The 19,851-nt window shown below is 18.3% G+C and overlaps 10 protein-coding genes across 10 annotated transcripts in view; 5 read left to right on the forward strand and 5 right to left on the reverse strand.

Moving 5' to 3' along the window:
• Positions 1-938: 938 nt before the first annotated feature.
• Positions 939-2,474, forward strand: PADL01_1363400 (exosome complex component RRP45, putative; the record flags this gene model as incomplete). The annotated part of the gene is made up of 1 exon (XM_028684208.1): positions 939-2,474. The coding sequence occupies one exon, from the start codon at positions 939-941 to the stop codon at positions 2,472-2,474; it is 1,536 nt and encodes a 511-aa protein (XP_028540309.1).
• Positions 2,475-3,405: 931 nt separating this feature from the next.
• On the forward strand, positions 3,406-5,979 carry PADL01_1363500 (aldehyde reductase, putative; the record flags this gene model as incomplete). Its single annotated transcript, XM_028684209.1, has 1 exon — positions 3,406-5,979. One exon carries the CDS (start codon positions 3,406-3,408, stop codon positions 5,977-5,979), a length of 2,574 nt encoding a protein of 857 aa, XP_028540310.1.
• Positions 5,980-6,381: 402 nt separating this feature from the next.
• PADL01_1363600 (conserved Plasmodium protein, unknown function) lies at positions 6,382-7,511 on the forward strand (the record flags this gene model as incomplete). The annotated part of the gene is made up of 3 exons (XM_028684210.1): positions 6,382-6,476; positions 6,583-6,914; positions 7,006-7,511. The coding sequence occupies 3 exons, from the start codon at positions 6,382-6,384 to the stop codon at positions 7,509-7,511; spliced, it is 933 nt and encodes a 310-aa protein (XP_028540311.1).
• A 331-nt stretch (positions 7,512-7,842) lies between these two features.
• On the reverse strand, positions 7,843-9,287 carry PADL01_1363700 (DNA-directed RNA polymerase II, putative; the record flags this gene model as incomplete). The annotated part of the gene is made up of 7 exons (XM_028684211.1): positions 7,843-7,908; positions 8,089-8,163; positions 8,302-8,385; positions 8,535-8,594; positions 8,697-8,778; positions 8,938-9,045; positions 9,145-9,287. The coding sequence occupies 7 exons, from the start codon at positions 9,285-9,287 to the stop codon at positions 7,843-7,845; spliced, it is 618 nt and encodes a 205-aa protein (XP_028540312.1).
• A 1,255-nt stretch (positions 9,288-10,542) lies between these two features.
• On the reverse strand, positions 10,543-12,150 carry PADL01_1363800 (ferrochelatase; the record flags this gene model as incomplete). The annotated part of the gene is made up of 4 exons (XM_028684212.1): positions 10,543-11,251; positions 11,395-11,500; positions 11,760-11,846; positions 12,000-12,150. The coding sequence occupies 4 exons, from the start codon at positions 12,148-12,150 to the stop codon at positions 10,543-10,545; spliced, it is 1,053 nt and encodes a 350-aa protein (XP_028540313.1).
• Positions 12,151-12,775: 625 nt separating this feature from the next.
• On the forward strand, positions 12,776-13,828 carry PADL01_1363900 (conserved Plasmodium protein, unknown function; the record flags this gene model as incomplete). Its single annotated transcript, XM_028684213.1, has 1 exon — positions 12,776-13,828. One exon carries the CDS (start codon positions 12,776-12,778, stop codon positions 13,826-13,828), a length of 1,053 nt encoding a protein of 350 aa, XP_028540314.1.
• Positions 13,829-14,028: 200 nt separating this feature from the next.
• PADL01_1364000 (mitochondrial ribosomal protein S17 precursor, putative) lies at positions 14,029-14,644 on the reverse strand (the record flags this gene model as incomplete). Its single annotated transcript, XM_028684215.1, has 3 exons — positions 14,029-14,209; positions 14,350-14,437; positions 14,566-14,644. The coding sequence occupies 3 exons, from the start codon at positions 14,642-14,644 to the stop codon at positions 14,029-14,031; spliced, it is 348 nt and encodes a 115-aa protein (XP_028540315.1).
• Positions 14,645-15,460: 816 nt separating this feature from the next.
• PADL01_1364100 (conserved Plasmodium protein, unknown function) lies at positions 15,461-15,616 on the forward strand (the record flags this gene model as incomplete). The annotated part of the gene is made up of 1 exon (XM_028684216.1): positions 15,461-15,616. One exon carries the CDS (start codon positions 15,461-15,463, stop codon positions 15,614-15,616), a length of 156 nt encoding a protein of 51 aa, XP_028540316.1.
• A 724-nt stretch (positions 15,617-16,340) lies between these two features.
• PADL01_1364200 (conserved Plasmodium protein, unknown function) lies at positions 16,341-18,425 on the reverse strand (the record flags this gene model as incomplete). Its single annotated transcript, XM_028684217.1, has 1 exon — positions 16,341-18,425. The coding sequence occupies one exon, from the start codon at positions 18,423-18,425 to the stop codon at positions 16,341-16,343; it is 2,085 nt and encodes a 694-aa protein (XP_028540317.1).
• A 1,235-nt stretch (positions 18,426-19,660) lies between these two features.
• Positions 19,661-19,851, reverse strand: part of PADL01_1364300 (ubiquitin-activating enzyme) — a gene marked incomplete at both ends in the record, with an annotated part of 1,653 nt that continues 1,462 nt past the window's right edge. Inside the window, one exon of the mRNA XM_028684218.1 lies at positions 19,661-19,851. This exon is cut by the window's right edge and continues 1,462 nt beyond it. Within this exon, the coding sequence (XP_028540318.1) occupies positions 19,661-19,851 (191 nt within the window).

Consider the following 19,851-nt stretch of genomic DNA (forward strand, 5'->3'; position numbering starts at 1 on the left):
TATTTTATTTTTTGGTGATTTATTTTATTATTTTCATAAACTTTGAAGAACATATAAATAAATAAAATTAAAAAATTAAAACTATATAAACATATGATGGTAATAAATAACAAGTATATTATATGGTTTGTTTAGTTGGGTATACAAATTTGTTATGTTTTAAGAATACAAGAGGAAAAATAATAATTAAAAATATATATATATAAATATATTTATATATTTTTTTTTCTTTGAATTCATCCTTAATTTCAATGAAAAGATGTTCATATACAACCTTACAAATTTATTAGATGATCATTTATGATACCAAAAAAATAAAATAAAATAACAACAATTCATTTACAATGTAGATATTATATTGAATTATAATATTATGATGAATATAATTGTATGTTGTATTTATTTTTTAAGAAAGAAAAACTTAAAATATATATATATATATATATATATAATATTTAATTTATCTTTGTGCTATAGTTAATTGTTCTCTCCCTCCTTTAATATTATATGATATATATTATAAATATAAATTTTAAATATGTTAAATATAGTCAACATAAAATAACATTTAAAGTGATGAATTATAAATAAAATTTTATATATATATATATTATATGTATGTTTTATTTTTATTTTTATTTTTATTTTTTTTTTTTCAATATGATTAATAAAAGAAAGTAACAATTTCCATTTTGATTTCTCTATATTTATTCAAAAAAATATATGTTTATTTTTAATGTATTTATTTCATATATTACTTTTATATAAAAAGCGTATTTAATATTATATTTTTATATTGAAAAAAATACATACAGATGGAATATTAGCAAATAGAAATGTTTTTTTTTTTTTTTTTTTTTTTTTCCCCCCCCCCCATTATTATATACATTTAAATATATATATATATATATAAATACAATATATGTTAGTACATTATAATGATAATTTGTAACAATAATGTTAATCACTTTTGGAAGAATATAAAAAAGAATATAAGATTAGATGGGCGTACTTTTGAAGATTCTCGGAATGTTTGTATAAATTTTTTAAAGGATTATGGTCATGTAGAGATAACAATTGGGTATACAAAAGTTATATGTAAAATAACAAGTGAAATTGTAAAACCTCATGATAGGAAATTAAAAGAAGGGATGTTAAAAATAAATTTAGATATAGATAATTCTATTGATGAAAATGAGAATAATGATAATATGAGTGATGAATGTTTAGAAATAAAAAATATTATAGATAGAGTATTAAAAACTAGTAATATAATAAATTTTGAATCTTTATGTATTATTCCAGGTAAAAAAGTATGGTGTATATGTATAAATATTATGGTTATAGAAAATGATGGAAATTTAACAGATGCTTGTTATTTATCAGCTTATTGTGGATTAGTCCATTTTAAGAATCATCAAGTTAAAGTAATAAAAAATGGAGATATAATAATAGATAAAGAAGAAAAAAATTATTCACCTTTATCAATATTAAATTCTCCAATTGTTACTACCTTTGCTTTTTATGAAGAAGAAGATGTTTGTTTAATCGATCCTTGTTTATATGAAGAAGAATTTATGTCTTCTAAAATATCTATTGCATTAAATAAAAATGGTAATTTAATAAGTTTATTAAAACCAGGGGGAATACCTTTAGCTTGTTCACATATTGTGGAATCTATTGAAATTGCCAAAAAAAGAATACTTACCATTTTGAAAATATTAGAAGATACTTTAGAAGACGACAAAAATATAAGGAATTATCTAAATAAAAGAAATCTACATGTTAAATACTCATCACTTCCTGTAACCATTAAATATGATAATTCTTTTAAACTTAAACCAGATATCTCATTAGAAAGATATACAAAAAATTCCCATAATTTTGAAGATACCATAAAAAAAATTGAAGAATACATAAAATATAATCAAATACAGGAATGTCTAAATAATATGAATATAAAACTTGAAGAAAATAATGAACATGCAATAGATACATACACCTTAAATAGAGAAGGTAATCTAAATGAGTATCATAATTTTAATGAACAAGATAATAAAAAATATACTAATGAAAATATAAATATAAATAAACACAATATAAATAATCAGAATTATAGTGATCCTTTGAAAAATACTAATTTATTAAATCCTAAAGATATAGCAATAATAAAAAGACAAGAATTTTTGGATAACCATTATGATGCAAATAATAATAATAATAATAATAATAATAATAATAAGTATAACAAACAAGCAAATAAAACATTCAAAAAAGAACTTGTCGATGTCTCAAATTCATTTACAAAAAATCATAATAAAAGTAATAATTTCTCTCATAATCAAAATGATATTTGTGAACAGCATGATAACTCACAAGAGTCAAGTGATGATGTCTCAACCATAAGAAGTGACGAATCTTCAGATATTGATTTTTCCGTTGCCATTAATCAAAATTTAAAAAAGAAAAAATAAAATAATAAAAAAAATATATATATATATATATAACTTTTTATATTTTTATCATTTGAATAGTATATATTTTTTTAAACATAATAACGAACAAATAAAAAAATAATGAGAAAAAAAATTTTTTTTTATGTGTATCTTTTAAATATTTTTATATATTCTTAAATTTTTTAAATAAATGTGTTTGATATATATAAATAATTCTATCTAATTGTTAATCTATATAAAGTTGTAAATATTTTTATACATTATGAAAAAATTATATATAATATATATATTAATAATTATCATATTTATTTTGAATTATACTTATCTTTAATTTTTTTTTAAGACTTTCTTTTTAATAATTTCTTCTTTTTTTTTTCAAGTTGAAAATTTTTTCTTTATTCGATAATACAATATAAAAGAAGGGAAAAAATACATATTTGTATTTTTTTTTTTTTATTTAACCTTTATTATTTATATTTGCAAAAATTTTTTGTATATTATGAGATATACACAACATTTTGTTATAAATTATATTAAAAAAAAAAAAAGAAAAAAAAAGAAAACACATTTTTGCTAGGTCACATTTAATATTTTGGTAACATTAATACAAGTTTGAATATATAATATTTATATAATTTTTTTTGCTTTTTTTTTGTAATTTATAAAAAAAATATATACCCTTTTTTTAAAGGAAAATATTTAAAATATAAAAGGGCTTAATTGGAGGAATGACAATTAAAGGTATAATTTATATAAATAAATATATTTATATACATATATTTATATGTATTTTTTTTTTTTTTTTTTTTTTTTTTAAATGTGTATATGTTTAAAAAATGTAATATTAAAAAAACTATTATTTGAAAAAAAAGTAAATACCTGAAACCTTCTTGATCTTTGAAAAAAAGTAAAGACCTTATTTATTTATTAAAGAAAACCAGTCGGCACAATGCCCAGATTGGTTATATTGTATTTGTTATTTTTTGTATTTATGAAAATTAATTGTATAAATTATAATTCATTTTCAAAAAGAAAAATCAATTATCATTTTATTATAGATAAAAATGAAAATATTAAATATAAACATTTAAGAGAAGATGAAAAATTAAATTTTTCAAGAAGAAAAAGAAATAAAAGAAGGAATTTATCAAACATATTTTCTAATAGAGATGATTATAGGATAAAAAAAATTAAGGTACCAAGAACATATTATTTTATTAAAAATATTATAAATGGTTCTTTAAAAGGTTGTACATATAAAGAAAAGAAAACTAAATTCAATATATACAATATATATGATGATAAAAATATTACAAATTCAGAAAATTTAGGAAATGAAGATGGAAATTTATTAAAGAAACTAGGGAATGATTATTCTGATAAAGATTCTTACACTAACAATATGAATGAAAAAAACAAAATTATTTTAGATAATAAGAATGAGAAAACTTATATCGAAAATATGAAAAAGAATTTAAGTAGAACAGATGAAGTTACATATAAATATGTAGAAGAAATGGAATTGAAAAAAGTAAATATCAAAGGTGTAGATATTCAATATAGATTATATAATTTAGAAGAAGGTATATATATTGTTGATAAAGAGAATTATGAAAAAATAAAAAATCTATGGAATAAAGATGAATTAAAAAAAGCTAAAGAGAATTTTGAAGAATCATTCGATATTAAAAAACAAGGTATTAAAGATGATGATTGGATTATGTTACCTTTTGAATATGAAGAAAATAAAAATATAAAATTAGTAAAAGCAGATTTTGATAATCCAACATATGATTATATATTAACATATTATGATAAAGAAAGAAATTATTATTGGGAATATAAAAGAAGAAATTATTATAAAATGTTTAAAAATACAATACATGAAACTCCTCCATATAAATCTGATTTAGAAGAAGATAAAAGATATTATGGTAAAGAAATTATAATACCAAAGAAAAAACTAGATAATGATATTTTCAGACAACCAATGTTAAGTGATGTTATGACTTCAGGTTGTAATAGAGAACCTTTAGGTTTCGAATCTTGGAGATTTGTTAAATATCCATATGGTAATTTAATAGAACCACAAAAATATAGTAAATTATATTGTATTAAAAAAAATGATAAAGGTAAACCTAATATGAGATATCATTATTTAGGTAACAGTAATTTAGCGGTATCTGAAATATGTTTAGGTACCATGAATTTTGGAAATTATGTTAATGAAAAATTAGCACATGAATTATTTGATTATGCATTTGAAGAATTTCAAGTGAACTTTTTTGATACAGCTGAAATATATCCATTGCCAGCTAGCGAAAATTATTATGGACATTCAGAAGAAATTTTAGGAAATTGGTTAGAAGCCAAAGGGAAGGCAAATAGGCACAAATTTGTCATAGCTACTAAAATATGTGGTCGTACTGATAAACTTCCTTGGATGAAAAAATATAAAATAAAGAGTGAACAAAAAAATATATTAAATAAAAAAAATGGGGATATATACAATGAAAATAATTATAATAAGGAGCATTATATAACAAACGGGAAATCGCAAGAATATTCACATAAAAATAATAATAGCAATATGTTTGAAAAAGAGGATAATAAGAATGGATATGATAAATTAAAAGAACTAAAAGAAAAAGAAGATTTATATTTAAAAAAAGATTATGAGAAAATAGATAAACTTGAAGAATATGAAAAAGAAAGATTAGCTAATAATCCTAATTTGATAACATTAAATAAAGAAAATATAATAAATAGTGTTGATAATTGTTTAAAAAGATTAAAAACAAGTTATATTGATTTGTTGCAATTACATTGGCCAGATAGATATTATCCTGATCAATCATCGGGTGATTTTAGTCATGTATTATATGACTATAACAAATATTATGATGATTTTATACCTTTTATTGAACAATTACAAGCATTAGATGAATTAAAAAGAAAAGGGAAAATAAGAGAATGGGGATTAAGTAATGAAACACCTTTTGGAGTTCTAAAGTTTTATGAATTATGTAAACATTTACATATATCACCACCAGTATCTATACAATTAGAATATAATTTATTATGTAGAAATGATGTTGAAAAAGGATTTCCAGAAATATGTAGACCACAAAATACGAATATTTCTATATTAGCTTATTCGCCTTTATGTGCTGGGATATTAACAGGAAAATATCTAGAATATACTGATTATACTACAAAAGGAAGAATGCAAAAATTTCCTTCATATATGAAAAGATTAAGAGGATCTATAGCTACTTATATTATTAGAGAATTATATTATTTAAGTCAGAAATATTATTTTCCAAATTTAACTGTAGCTGCATTGAAATGGGTATATACACGACCCTTTATAACATCAACCGTTATTGGTGTTTCTGATTTTTTACAATTGAGGGAAAATTTATATTCATTAACTAATGAGGTATTGTTTACTGATAAGTTAGAAAGGGAGATAAATGCTTTACATTGGAAATTTAGGGATCCAATCAGGATAATACAATAAAATAAATATATTGTGAATGAAATAATATATTGTTTTATTTCTTTATATAATTTAATTTTTTTTTTTTTTTTTGTAATTTTGTTGTTTTGTTATTTATTTATTTATTTATTTATTTTTTCACATATGCCATAAACACCTATTTTATTATAATTAAAATTTATATAATTATAATTTTCTGTTTTTTTTTTTTTTTTTTGTTTTTTTTCCCAAATAAAATATTTATATATACAAATGTGTGTATATATGAGTAATCCTATACATATATTATTTCTAAAACATATTATTTATAATATTTCAAAATAAAATTTTAACTGATAATTCATACAAAAAAAAAAAAAAAGAAAAATGAAAGAAATATGTAATATGTAATATATACATATATATATTTTATTTTTCCATTAAATGGTGAGTAAAAAGGAATCTGTGTTTTATTTGTGCAACCATTTTGATAACATAAATAGTGCCAAATTTTTTGAAGAAAATAATTTAATATTCATGTTGTGATTGTGTCATGGTTACTTTATGGGATTAGGATAACAAGACATGTATAAAGAATTATAGGGTATCTAATTAAAGTTGTTTATATTGTGATTTTTTAAATAGGGATAATGTTTTTGTCAAAACAAAAGAAGGGTCATTAACATTATGGAATATAGAACATGATACATGTATTATCAAATGGAATGTAAATAATTTTACTTTTATTAAACCATATCGAATAAACAACCATCAAATAGTTACTCCTATAAATCATGATGGAGATATTGCTATATATGATCTAAAAATTGAGCAAGAAACTAATTCACACAACTATTTTTTTAATCCAAAGAAAACAAATACATGTGAAGATATATTGAATTATGATGATAGTAAAGGTTATAATACAAATGATAATTTTTTTTTTTACTTAATAAAACGTTTACTACATCTGATGAGTATAATAATAAATGTGAACATTTGGACCCATCTTATGAACAAAATCATTATAATATGACATGTTATAATAAATTAATTATATCTTTTAAGTATATAAAAAAGTTGAAAATGTTGAATCAATATATATTAACACAGAACATAATAATAATGATAATTGTTATGGATATAATAAAAAAAATATAGAGATGTATAAAGAAATTATCGTTACAAATCCTATTCCTTATTTAGGTGAAACATATATTATGGTTTGCTATAAGCTTTCCTTATTTTGTTTGTATGATTATAGGATGACAACTAATTGTGTAAAATACTTCATTCTAAATAATATGAATGATACTATTTTAAGTTATCATATGAATAATATTGTAATAAGAAGTGACGATAAAATTTTATTATCCATAACAAACAGTTGTAATATAAATATATATAATTTAAATAATATAAAAAAAATTGATCATATATCATCTTATAAATTTAATTATCTTAATTTTATTGATTTTCATAAACTCTCCTTATTTTTTGCAGTAGCAGAAAACAGTAAAATTTTTATATGGGACCAGCCCGCATCATATTATAATAAAGACATAAAAATATAAGATAAAAAGGAAAACAATTATATGTGCATATACATGTTTTGATTGTTCATTGATTACATATTAAAATTTTACTTAAATTATTTAATTATATAGATAATTTTTTTTGTTTTAAAAAAAAAAAATAAAAAATAAAAAATAAAAAATAAAAAATAAAAAATAAAAACAATATATAATACATAATATATAAAAAATATAATATATAAAATATAAAAAGTTAATTAAAGTTAAAAAAAAAAAAAATATATATATATATATATATATATATATATAATATAATATAATATATATATATATATAATTTCTTAATATATTAAAAAAAAAAGCTTGACTATTACACAACCAATCGGTAGGTAACATATCTTCCTGCCGTTTCACTAGGCCTAATAATTTTAACAACCTAAATAATAAAAATAGAAATATATGCGTATATATTTATGTGATGGTAATAAATACAGCATTGATATATCACAACAAGACATATAAAAATATTTTACTCATGTCTACAATAAATAATCTTTGAGCATATATAATATTATTTCAATTTAATAATTTTTATTTGTTTATTTATTTATTTTACCTGTCCTTTTGATAATCCAAAATATCGACATACAGGGTCGACATCTTGAATTCTCGGTAATTTATTTTCCATAATCTGAAAAATTAAAAAAAAATAAAATAATATATATATATATATTTAATTGAATATACTAATACAGAGTATTAAATAATATATATATATATATATATATATATATATATATTTAATTTTATATGTATTTATTATTTTTACCTTATATCTTTGAAGCAAGTTTTTTTTTTCATCGCTTGTTAGAGGAATATGCCTTGGGACTAATTCGTGCTTTGTTATATTAACCTACAAAAATTTTAATAAATAATATAAAATATATATATATATATATATATTATTTTATTCTGTTCATGTGAGAGATATATAATTGTATATATATTAGTAATTATAATTTGTTTTATTCTAATTTGTTTTATTTTTTTTTTATTTTTTACCAATAATTCAGTATCTAAAAAGTTTTCTATAATATGTCTTGGGGCTGCTTCCTTAATGGCCTAAAGGATAAAATAAAAATATAGGAAATATATAGGATGATATATATTTAATATATTTTATTATTTTTATAAATAGGAGTGCATATCTATATATTAACTTACATCTCTAGCAAAAGGTGTTAATATATTTTGTGTTACAAGAATAGCACGTTGAATAGATTTTTCTTCCATCCTTTCGGTTAATCTATTATAAGTAATAAAAAATATAAAACATAAAACATAAAACGAGATGAATAAATCATAATTGATTTTTATATAACTAATTGTTTTATCATTTTATAATTTTATAATATTTGTGTTTGTTTTAATTATTAAATTATTTATATATTTATTTTTGACTTACTCCCTTAATGGTTTAACCCCTGTTTTTTTAACTTCATCTGCAAAGTAAACTATAATTCTATTGTTTGCATCGTTTTTATGACTAGTACTAATACCCATTTTAGATCGTCTATAAGAGGAAAGACAAAAGAAAAAGATAATATAAGTTAATAATATATTAAATATATATATATATATAGCATATATGTTGTCATATATTTTGTATTACTGTCTATCATTATCTTCAAACATTTCTTTAAAAGATGAAAAGTTTTCAAGTTTTTCTCGTGGAGTTATAATATAACCCCTATCCTCCAACATTTCACAACAAGTTTTTCGACATTTATAAAATCTTGTTATTGGATCTTCCATATTTTCTTATTTTTTTAAAACATAGAATCGGAATAAAATATGTAATGTTATTAAATATTTTAATTATTAAATACTCAATTGGAATTGGGGTAGGGATAATTCAGAAAAAATAAAAACAAAAAAAAAATAAAAAATAATATAAATATTATACATATAAATATATTTTTTTTTATTATTATTATTTTAAAATGCTTTTAATATTTTATTTTATCATTTCGGATATCTTCTATAAAAAATGTTTTACATTTTAATATATTTTTTTTCTTATGTTTTATTTATTACATTCGTTATTTAACTCATATTATTAATTTATCAGCTTTTTATGTTTTTCCTCTTTTTGTTGTCATGAAATATTTATATATTTTTTATAATGTATATTAAATATGGAAGAAATAAGAATTATGAAATATAAATGTATATTTGTCAAACGGGATTTCAATAGTTTTTCATACAAATATATATATTTATCTATGATAAGATATTATTTTATTCTTCTTATTTATTTATTTATATGGAAGAAAAGAAAAAAATATGTGATAAATATCAAAATTGTTATATATATATAAATTGAGATATTACATATAGTTTATTATTACATAAAATTATATATATATAGGAAAAAAAAAGAAATCGTACGTATAATTTTTTTTTTATATTATTATATATTCAATATTATAATATATAAAACAAACTATCATTTATATATATAATATTCTATATACAGGATTTTTTTTTTTTTTTTTTTTTTTTTTTTATAATGTTTATAATATAGAACAAATATTTAAATTTTTATAAGGAATGAATATTAAACAATTATGTTAATAATTATATAAAAATAAATAATTTTTTTTTTTCCCTTGTGATAACTGAATAAGGCAAGGTATTAAACATATAATATAAAATAATAAGTAAACCACAAAATGGAAAAATAAATATTAATCCGTTGTTATATATATATATATATATATATATATATATATATATGTATATTATTATATTATTTGTATTATAAAATAGGTAATTGTCACAATTTAAACATATATAAATGTATAATAATATGCCCACTTTATAATTATAAATAATAATGATATGAATACAAAATAAAATTTAACATAAAATAAATGTGAAATTAATAAAAAGGAAAATTCATATAAATAAGTTATTATTATATTTTAAGGGAATATATAAGACGTATGTATATATTAAATATATATTTTTTTTTTTTTTTTTTTTTTTTTTTTTTTTCTTATTAAATTTACACCCATCCTATTATATTTTGTTCAATAAGATTGATTATTAGTTTGATTCCAATTTTTGTATCATTTAAACAATTTATATATCTTAAATTACCATTTGAATATTTTCGAAATAATTGTTGATAATGTATTTTTATTTCTTCTAAAGTTTCTAAACAATCTGAAGAGAAAGATGGGCTAACAATATCTATTTGTGTATATCCTTGTTTGGCTAGCTGTATTATGGTATCTTCAATACATGGTTTTATCCATTGTTGTCCTTTTATATTTGATTGAAATACTAATATATAATCATCTTTATTAAGATTTAATGCCTTAACTAATTTTTTTGTACTTTCAATACAAAAGAAAGGATATAGATCTCCTTGAATAACATTTCTTGTAGGTAAACTATGATAAGAAATAATTAATTTTTTACTTTTTCCATAATTTGTCCAATAATTTTCAATATTTTCTTTCATTGTATTTATAAAAATATCATTAAAACAATAACCAGATATAAATCTAAGCTCAGGCACATTACTCCAGTTTTTTAAATTCTTACCTATGCAATCTAAAGTTGAAGACACAGTACATTCTGCTGATTGAGGATATAAAGGGAGGACTAAAAGTTTATTTATGTTTTCTTTATGTAGATATTCTAAACCTTTTTTTATGGACCTTTCACCATATCTCATACCATAACTGATGACAACATTGTTATCATACCTACAAATTAGGAGGCCATTCCAAAAAAAAAAAAAAAATATATATATATGAGATAATAATGGAACATATATATATATATATATATGTATGTATGTTTCATTATATATTAATATAAATTTTTATTATTATAATATTAATTTTACTTTTCGTTTAGAATCTTTTTTAATGCTAAACACTGATTATGAGTATTAACACATAATGGTGATCCATCCTTTATCCATATACTTTTATATTTTGATAAGACCTTGCCTAATCATAACACAAAAATATATATATTTGTGTATTATTTAATATTGTGAATAACTATATTTCGGTTCTTATAAAAAAAAAAAAAAAAAATTTATATTATAATGTCTAGAATTGTATTTATATATATTTATCTCCCTAAATGATAATATTGAATGTTGATGTTTATATTTTTTTTTTATTTTTTGTTGAGACTTATAAAATAAAAATACTACACTATATTATATATATATTTATATTTATATATTTATTTTATTTGTACCACTCCTAAAAGGTAGTACAAATGTGTATAATATTGGAAGCCATAGAAACCTGTTCAATTTTACAACTCGAGGATCACTCAAAAATTCTACAAAAAAAAAAAAATATATATATATATTTATATATATTTATTTATACATTCATATAACAAATGAATGATAAAATATTCAATCATTTATGCCTTTCTATAATCTTTTATAACTATTTCGTTATATTATTTTTACACAAAAGTTCGGAATACCAGATAAATATTTATATAAAGACCAATAGGTTAATTTTTCAGGGCTCCCTAAATTTGTAATTAGTATTCCTATTTTATTTTTATTGAGGTTGCTAATTTTCTCTTTTGATATTTTTAATTTGTTACAATTCAAAAATTCCTGTACGTCCATTTTTTTTTTTTTTTTTTTTTTTTTAATATCAAAAAAATAAATATAAAATGTAAATATTAAAAAATATATAAATGTATAAATATAATAGTTTTTTTAAATATTAAGTATAATATAAATTAAAATTTTATAGGAGAGGAGCAAAACAAATTGTAAGCAAATAGCACCAAATATATGTAGTAATATCTGTTCTTAAAACAAGAAAAAAATATATCGGAAAAAAAAAAAAAAAAAAAAAAAATATACATTTATATATATATAATAAATAAAAATATATGTAAATTAAAAATATTTATATATATATATATATATATATAATTTATTTAATTTTCTTTTATATATTTTATAAATATTTTTAAGAGTTATTTCTTTATAAAAGGATATAATTATTTTATATATTATATTACTGTAAAAAAATTCATTTTTCATATTTTCTACATATATATATATATATATATATATATATATATTTTTATATTTTTGTTTATTTTATTCTTTTATAAAATATTTAAAAATTCATAATATTTATTAAATACATATATTTTGAAAATACATTTTCACCTTCATTTTCATACTAATGGTAAGATCACAAAAAGAAAAAAAAAAAAAAAATTGAAAGGCCTGTGAAATGAAAATTAATTTATCTTTTAATAAAAACAAAGAAAATAAAAATAGAAATAAAAATGGGGATACAAACATAGATAATGATCAAAGGAATAATAAAAGTTATAAGGAAAATAATCCTACGACTAGAAATAAAATAGAAACAATATTTTCTATGTCTGATGAGGAAGAAACTATAAATTATGAAAACACACATAATAAAATAATCCAACGAGAAAAAGAAAATAAATTAAATGATGAAATAAAAGAATACATTAAAGAACATGAAGAACCTGGCTTATCAAATTATGAAACAAAAGAAGATAGAAGAGAACGTATGGATGAAAATAAAAAGAAAAAAATTCAATATTTAGGATATAAATCTAATGAATTAACAAAAATAAATAATTCCAAAATTGACGATAAGGATTATCCATACGATGAGAAAGATATATATGATAATTTTGATGAAAAAGAAAAAAAAAAAAAAAAAAAAAAATCTATAGAACAGATTGATAAAGATAGTGATGAATACTACAAAAAAAATTATAAGTATCATAAAAAATATTCTAGTAGTCATGAAAATAATGATAGGGATAATTCCTATGACAAGGATCGTGATATAAGAAATAAAATAATCGATAAAAAAAAAATAGATATGAAAAAATATGATAAACATATTGAAGACTATGAAAAACAGAAAAAAAAAAATGAGTACAGTGATGATGATATAAATAAGTCATATCTTTGTATAGATGACATTTTTAAAAAGAAGGAAAATACAGACGAAAAAAAAAAATCGAAATATATGGAAGCTCTAATAAATAGTGCCAAAAGAAGAGAACTAGAAAAAGAATTTCTTATACAAAAGAAGCAAAAAATTGATACAGAAAAGGAAGAAAAGGTTTTTATTACTAGTGCATATAAAAAAAAATTGATGGATAGGGAACTTATTAAAAAAGATATGGATCTTGAAGTAGAAGAAAAGAAAGTAGAGAAGTCTTCAAATTACAATTTAAATTTATTCTTAAAAAATATAAATGCACCTTCTAATTATAATAGATATAATAGAAGGTGATATCATCAAAAAAATGTATTGAAGAAAAAAAAAAAATAAAAAAAATAAAAAAAATAAAATAAAATAAAATAAAATAAAATAATAATTTTGAAAAAGGGGTAATAATTATTGTACATAAAAAAATAAGAAAAAATTGAATGTGTATATAGATTATGCAGCGCACATATATATATATATATATATATATATATGTTTCCTCTTTAATCTTTATTTTCCTTGTATAAAATTTTTACAAGGATATAATTTTTCCAAGGTCCAATTCTATACCCTAGTGGTTGAATGCGCACGACGTCACCAAGTTTGGCTTCACTTTTTTCGTCATGGGCCCATATTTTTTTTGTATATCTGAAGGTTTTTTTGTATCTCACAACGTACATATATCTATAAATATGATGAAAAGTTATAAATAAAAATAAAAATATATATATGTATGTATTAATTTATGTACATTCTCTTAATTTTAATACTTCATTTTAATTTTATTCATTTATTTATTTATTATTTTTTTTGAATATTTTAACCTATCGCAAGCTACTCTGATACTTTTGGGGTGCTTGTCATTAATTACATATCCAATCATTTCCTTATTAGCAAGATTGTTTTTAAGAACTTTAAAAATTAAATAGAAAAAAATATATTATTATAAATAAATATATATATATAAATATTTATATATATATATATATATATATATATATATATATATATATATATATATATGTTCATTTAAGTCTTACAAGTTCTTAGATAGCCAGCTGTTGCTCTTTGCCATGCTTTATAATGCCAATAAGAATAAGTTTTATTAAGCCTTATCATCTTTTACATTTTCTTAAAAAAAATTCACATACTCCATAAATCTATATAACACGTATATATATATATATATATATATATATATATAAATTTATTTATTTATTTATATTATCTTTTAAATAAAAAACAAAATAGAATAACTAATATAGTGTAAATATAAATTTATAAAATATAAAACATGTGGAGTAATAATTATATTAACAAAATATATATAATTATATATTTAATTCTTGAAATATAAAATATATGTATATATTGTATAGCATATATGTGATATAAATATTATATATATATATAATATATTTATATTAGGAACGTAATTTTTTTTTTGTACATCTACATTATATAATTCATAATTAAATATATATAATTAAAGTGAAATATTAAATATTTCTTTTTTTTTTTTTCTTTTTTTAAAATAAATATATATAACAGTTGAGATAGAAATGTGCTTTTTTCCAGTTTGTTTATAAATATTAATAAAAAAAAAAAAAAAGAATTAAAAAAAATTAAATATGTAAAATAATATTATATTTAAATATATAACAAATATACTTCTACAAAATATTATTTTCTTATAAAATTAAAGCAATTATAAATTATATAGATTGTTAATCCTGAAAAGATAAATCTTACATATTACATATATTATATATATATGTATATATTTATTTTTATTTATTAAGGTAAAAAAGAAAGGCATTTTACAATATAAATCATAAGAAATAATATGTACCTATAAATATATATATATATATATATATATTTATTTATTTATTTATTTTTCCTTGCAGCATTAAATAATAATTCATAAGAAAAATGTTTTATCCTGGTATGTTTAGAGAGAAACCAAAGGATATTATTTCTGACAAATGGAAAATCATATTAAGGGTCTCAGGATTTCTTGTATCATGTTATGTAATATGTTTTCATGGAGATTTATTTGACATACCAGAAAACAATAAGTTATCTTAATTTTTTTTTTTTTTTATCTCGCTAGTGAAGAAATAATTTAATTATGATGTAGATATTAATACAAATTATATGAAGGATAGAATATTGTGTAGAGAGAGGCTCGATAATTATGAATGGGAAAAGAATCAAATAATTCATTATAAATATATATATATATATAATATGTTTACATATATTTATTCATTTAATTAATAGGCACAAATTGATTGTTGCACATTTTTCTATATTTCCTATATAATTATAGGACTTTTAAAAAAGAAGAAATTAAAGATACATGTATATGATATAATTGCATAAGTTATAATTTTTATGTTTCTAACTTAATACATACATATATATATTATATTTATATGAATTTTTTTTTTTTTTTTTTTTAATTAAAGACAACTTAATATTGTAAAAAAAAAATTTTTAATTTTTTCTTTTTTAAACATATATAAAATTAAGACAAAATACGAATAAATAAAATATATGTATACTACACTATATATGTGGCACGATAATACAAAAAAAATAATATGAAAAAATTGAAACATTAAAAAAAAAAAAAAATAAAACAATATAGAGTTACAATGTGATATATATATATATATATATATATATATATAGTTGTACGTATTTTAATCGGAAATGAGAATAAAAATTAATTAGAATATATAATATATATATATATATAATATACCTGTGTATGTTTAGTCATTCGATTTGAATAATATATATGGTACTATGAAAAATGATACCTTTGAAGACACTGAAAAAAATAGGTATATGCTTGATCATAGTTACACTTACAAAGTATTTTATGATTTAAATGTTGATATAAATAGACTGCAATATTTTTATATAACATTTTGGTTTTTGAATGTTTTAATTTTTCTAGTATTGTAATAACATCAAAATGTAAAACTTTGGATAGCTTTGAGAAATGTTTATGTTTAAAAAAGCTTTGAAATTTTACAATTTTTTGATATATGATATTAAAAGAAAAATAAATATGTGTACATCTAGGACTACTAAATAATTTGAGTATATTTCTATATTTGATATAAAATCCAAATAAGAAAATATTTTCTTGACTGAATAATTTTTTTTCATCACATAATATTAAAGAGCTGATTACAAATTTATAAAAATTAATACTGAAATTTAGTATAAAATTATTTGTTAATTTCTTTTTTAAAGCTTTCCTCAAATTTTGTAGTTCATTACTAACATTTTTAAAGAAAGTAATATATTTTTCTTTAAAAAAGAAATAATTACAAAAACAAAATAAATCAGAGGGGATATCAATAATTTTATTAACTATTCGTATACTTTTTAATAATTCATAATCTTTCTTTATTGATTCTAATAAAGAATTTATATTCATTTTATAATCAATTATTTTTGTACATTCTTCACAAAAAATATGAGTTCTTCTTATAAATATAAATTCTTCATCATAAGTATTACTTTTATTTTGACAACTAAAAATATCTTCATTCAATTTAATTTCAGCAATGTTTTCATCCATATTATAATCATGTTGATGATTATATATATTATCATTATTATAAAAATTATTATTGTCCACATTAATATCACTATCACTTTTATTATTATTATTATGATATTTTATTGTGTCTGTTTTTTTTTTCTTTTTCCTTTCAATATCCTCCTCATATACCATGTCAACCTTTTCATGATCTCGCTTCTTCTCATTATGTATACTACTTGTTATATCATCAGACATACTATTAATATAATTTAACAACTTGTCATTTGTTTGTATTAAGTTAAATTTTTCTGAGAAAAGACAGATGGATGTATGATCTAATTTTATATTACATAATGTACATATTGAATTTAAGAAAAAATCATAATAAATAGATACCCATGGCATATCATAATAAGAATAATAAGTATGATTATATTTAAATAATTGAAATATATCTATACGTATTTTTTTATTTCTATTAATTGGAGTATTTGTTTTAATTCTCATAAAATATGTTTCTAAATTTTTTTTTATATCTATAAGTTCATTTTTTAAGTGTATATACATCCATACATTATTAAAAGATTTTTTTACATGTCCTTCTTTTTCTTGTTCAAAAAAATTTAAATATTTTTTAATTTCATACAAAGCACCAAAATTAGTTTTATTTGTATTATAATAGTTTATATTATTATCTCTATGTGTTGTTATTAAATGTGTCATATCATTAAAGGTATTTTCATAAAGAGAATATTTTGTGTTATAGTTAAAATTTTCATCAATATGTTCATCATTTTGTTCATCAATATGTTCATTATAATAATTGGTATTATTATATATATCATGGTTATTATAATTATATAAACTATTCATACTATCAACATTATGCATATTATCCACACTATAATTATTATTAATATCATTATTATTGTTATCTCCGTTGTAGTCATTAAATATATACTCATCATACTCATCGTCATACGTAATTAAATTAAAACCTTCTTGTTGTAAGAATGACTGATCTTCTACATATGATGTTGCATTATGAATATAATCATCAATATCTGTAGTAAGATTAACACTCGATGATAATAATAACGGTTCTGTTCTTGATATATTTATATTTTTATTTGGAGATTTTTTATTACTTACATTATAATCATATCCATATGTATCTAAATGCATTAAAGATAAACATTCTCTCAAAAAATATATATTTGTCTTTACATTAATTCTTAAGGATATAATCATATTCTGAATTTCAAGTATGGTTAGAAATTCCGTTATTTTTATTATTATTAATTCATTGTATAATAACTCTTTGATATTCATCTGGAGAATAATCAATTAATAAAATAATATAATATAATGTAATATAATGTAATATAATGTAATATCCGGATCATAAAGTTTTTTCTTATTTTATTTTTTTAATTACTCACATATATATATATATATATATATATATATATATACATTTATGGAATTACATATGAACAACTGATTTATATTTTTATATATTTAATTTATTTTTCTGTTTTTTTAAATAATATTATCATAGAACTGTTACATTTTTATTCTATATTAATATTTTTTTTTTTTCTTTATTTGGAATCTACAAAATTATTATATTCCCTTTTTTGTATCTATATGAAGAAAAACAAAAATTTGGGGGTATATTATAAATATATGTCTCACATAAAAATTAAAAAAAAAAAAAAAAATACCCAGTTATAACAATAAATGTTATATATGTATAAGGCATATAAATATAAATTATATATATATATAATATTTTAGTAGTAAAAAATTAGATGAAGGTTTTTATTCAATTTATCAAGATAATAAAATAAATAAAAAAATATATATATATATAATATATATATATATAATAATTTTCTAAGGAATAAATCTAAATTCTTATAAACATTTATTACTTTGACAAAAAAAAAAAAAAAAAAAAAAAAAAAAAAGGATTATATATAAATATTATATATATAAATAAATACTTAACATGAAATATATATATATTAAATATATTAATCAAAATTATAGATATTTATTATTTTTTTTTTTTTTTGTAAACAAAATTTTATAACCAAGAAAAAATAAATATATGTAAAAAATGGGCTTATATATATATATATATTTATTTATCCTATCAATGAATTATTTTGAATATTTTTGAAAAAATCATAACATATTAATATTATAATGCTATTAAAAAAAAAATAAAAAATTATAATATAAAATAAATTATAATATATATAATATATTTATAGAAGAAATAAACTTCAACATATTGTTTTTAGTATATTTAATATAAAGCATGGAAATATGATAAAAGCAAAAAATGGATATTTAAAATGTAACATAAATTATCAACAAAAAAAAAAAAAAAAAAATAATAAATAAAAAATACATATATATATAATATATATGTACATATATTTATGTATATTCTTTATTTAAATGAATTATTATAATAAAACAAACTGAATTATAATATAAAAGATAATATATATATATTTTTTTATATATTTATTCATTTATGTATTATTTATTTTTTAAAAAAATGGCAAATTTTTGAATATTTTTTTTTGAAGCTGTAAATAGCCACCTTTCAAATTATACGTAATGATTTGTTTATTATTTGAAAGGTTTATATTATCATATTTTTTATTTTTTGAATTATATAATGATATATCATTATTGTTAAATGTAGTTTCCTTTTGATTAGTATCATTATTTAGAAATA

This window comes from Plasmodium sp. gorilla clade G2 (assembly GCF_900097015.1).
Source record: "Plasmodium sp. gorilla clade G2 genome assembly, chromosome: 13".
NCBI classification, from domain to species: domain Eukaryota; phylum Apicomplexa; class Aconoidasida; order Haemosporida; family Plasmodiidae; genus Plasmodium; species Plasmodium adleri (nom. inval.).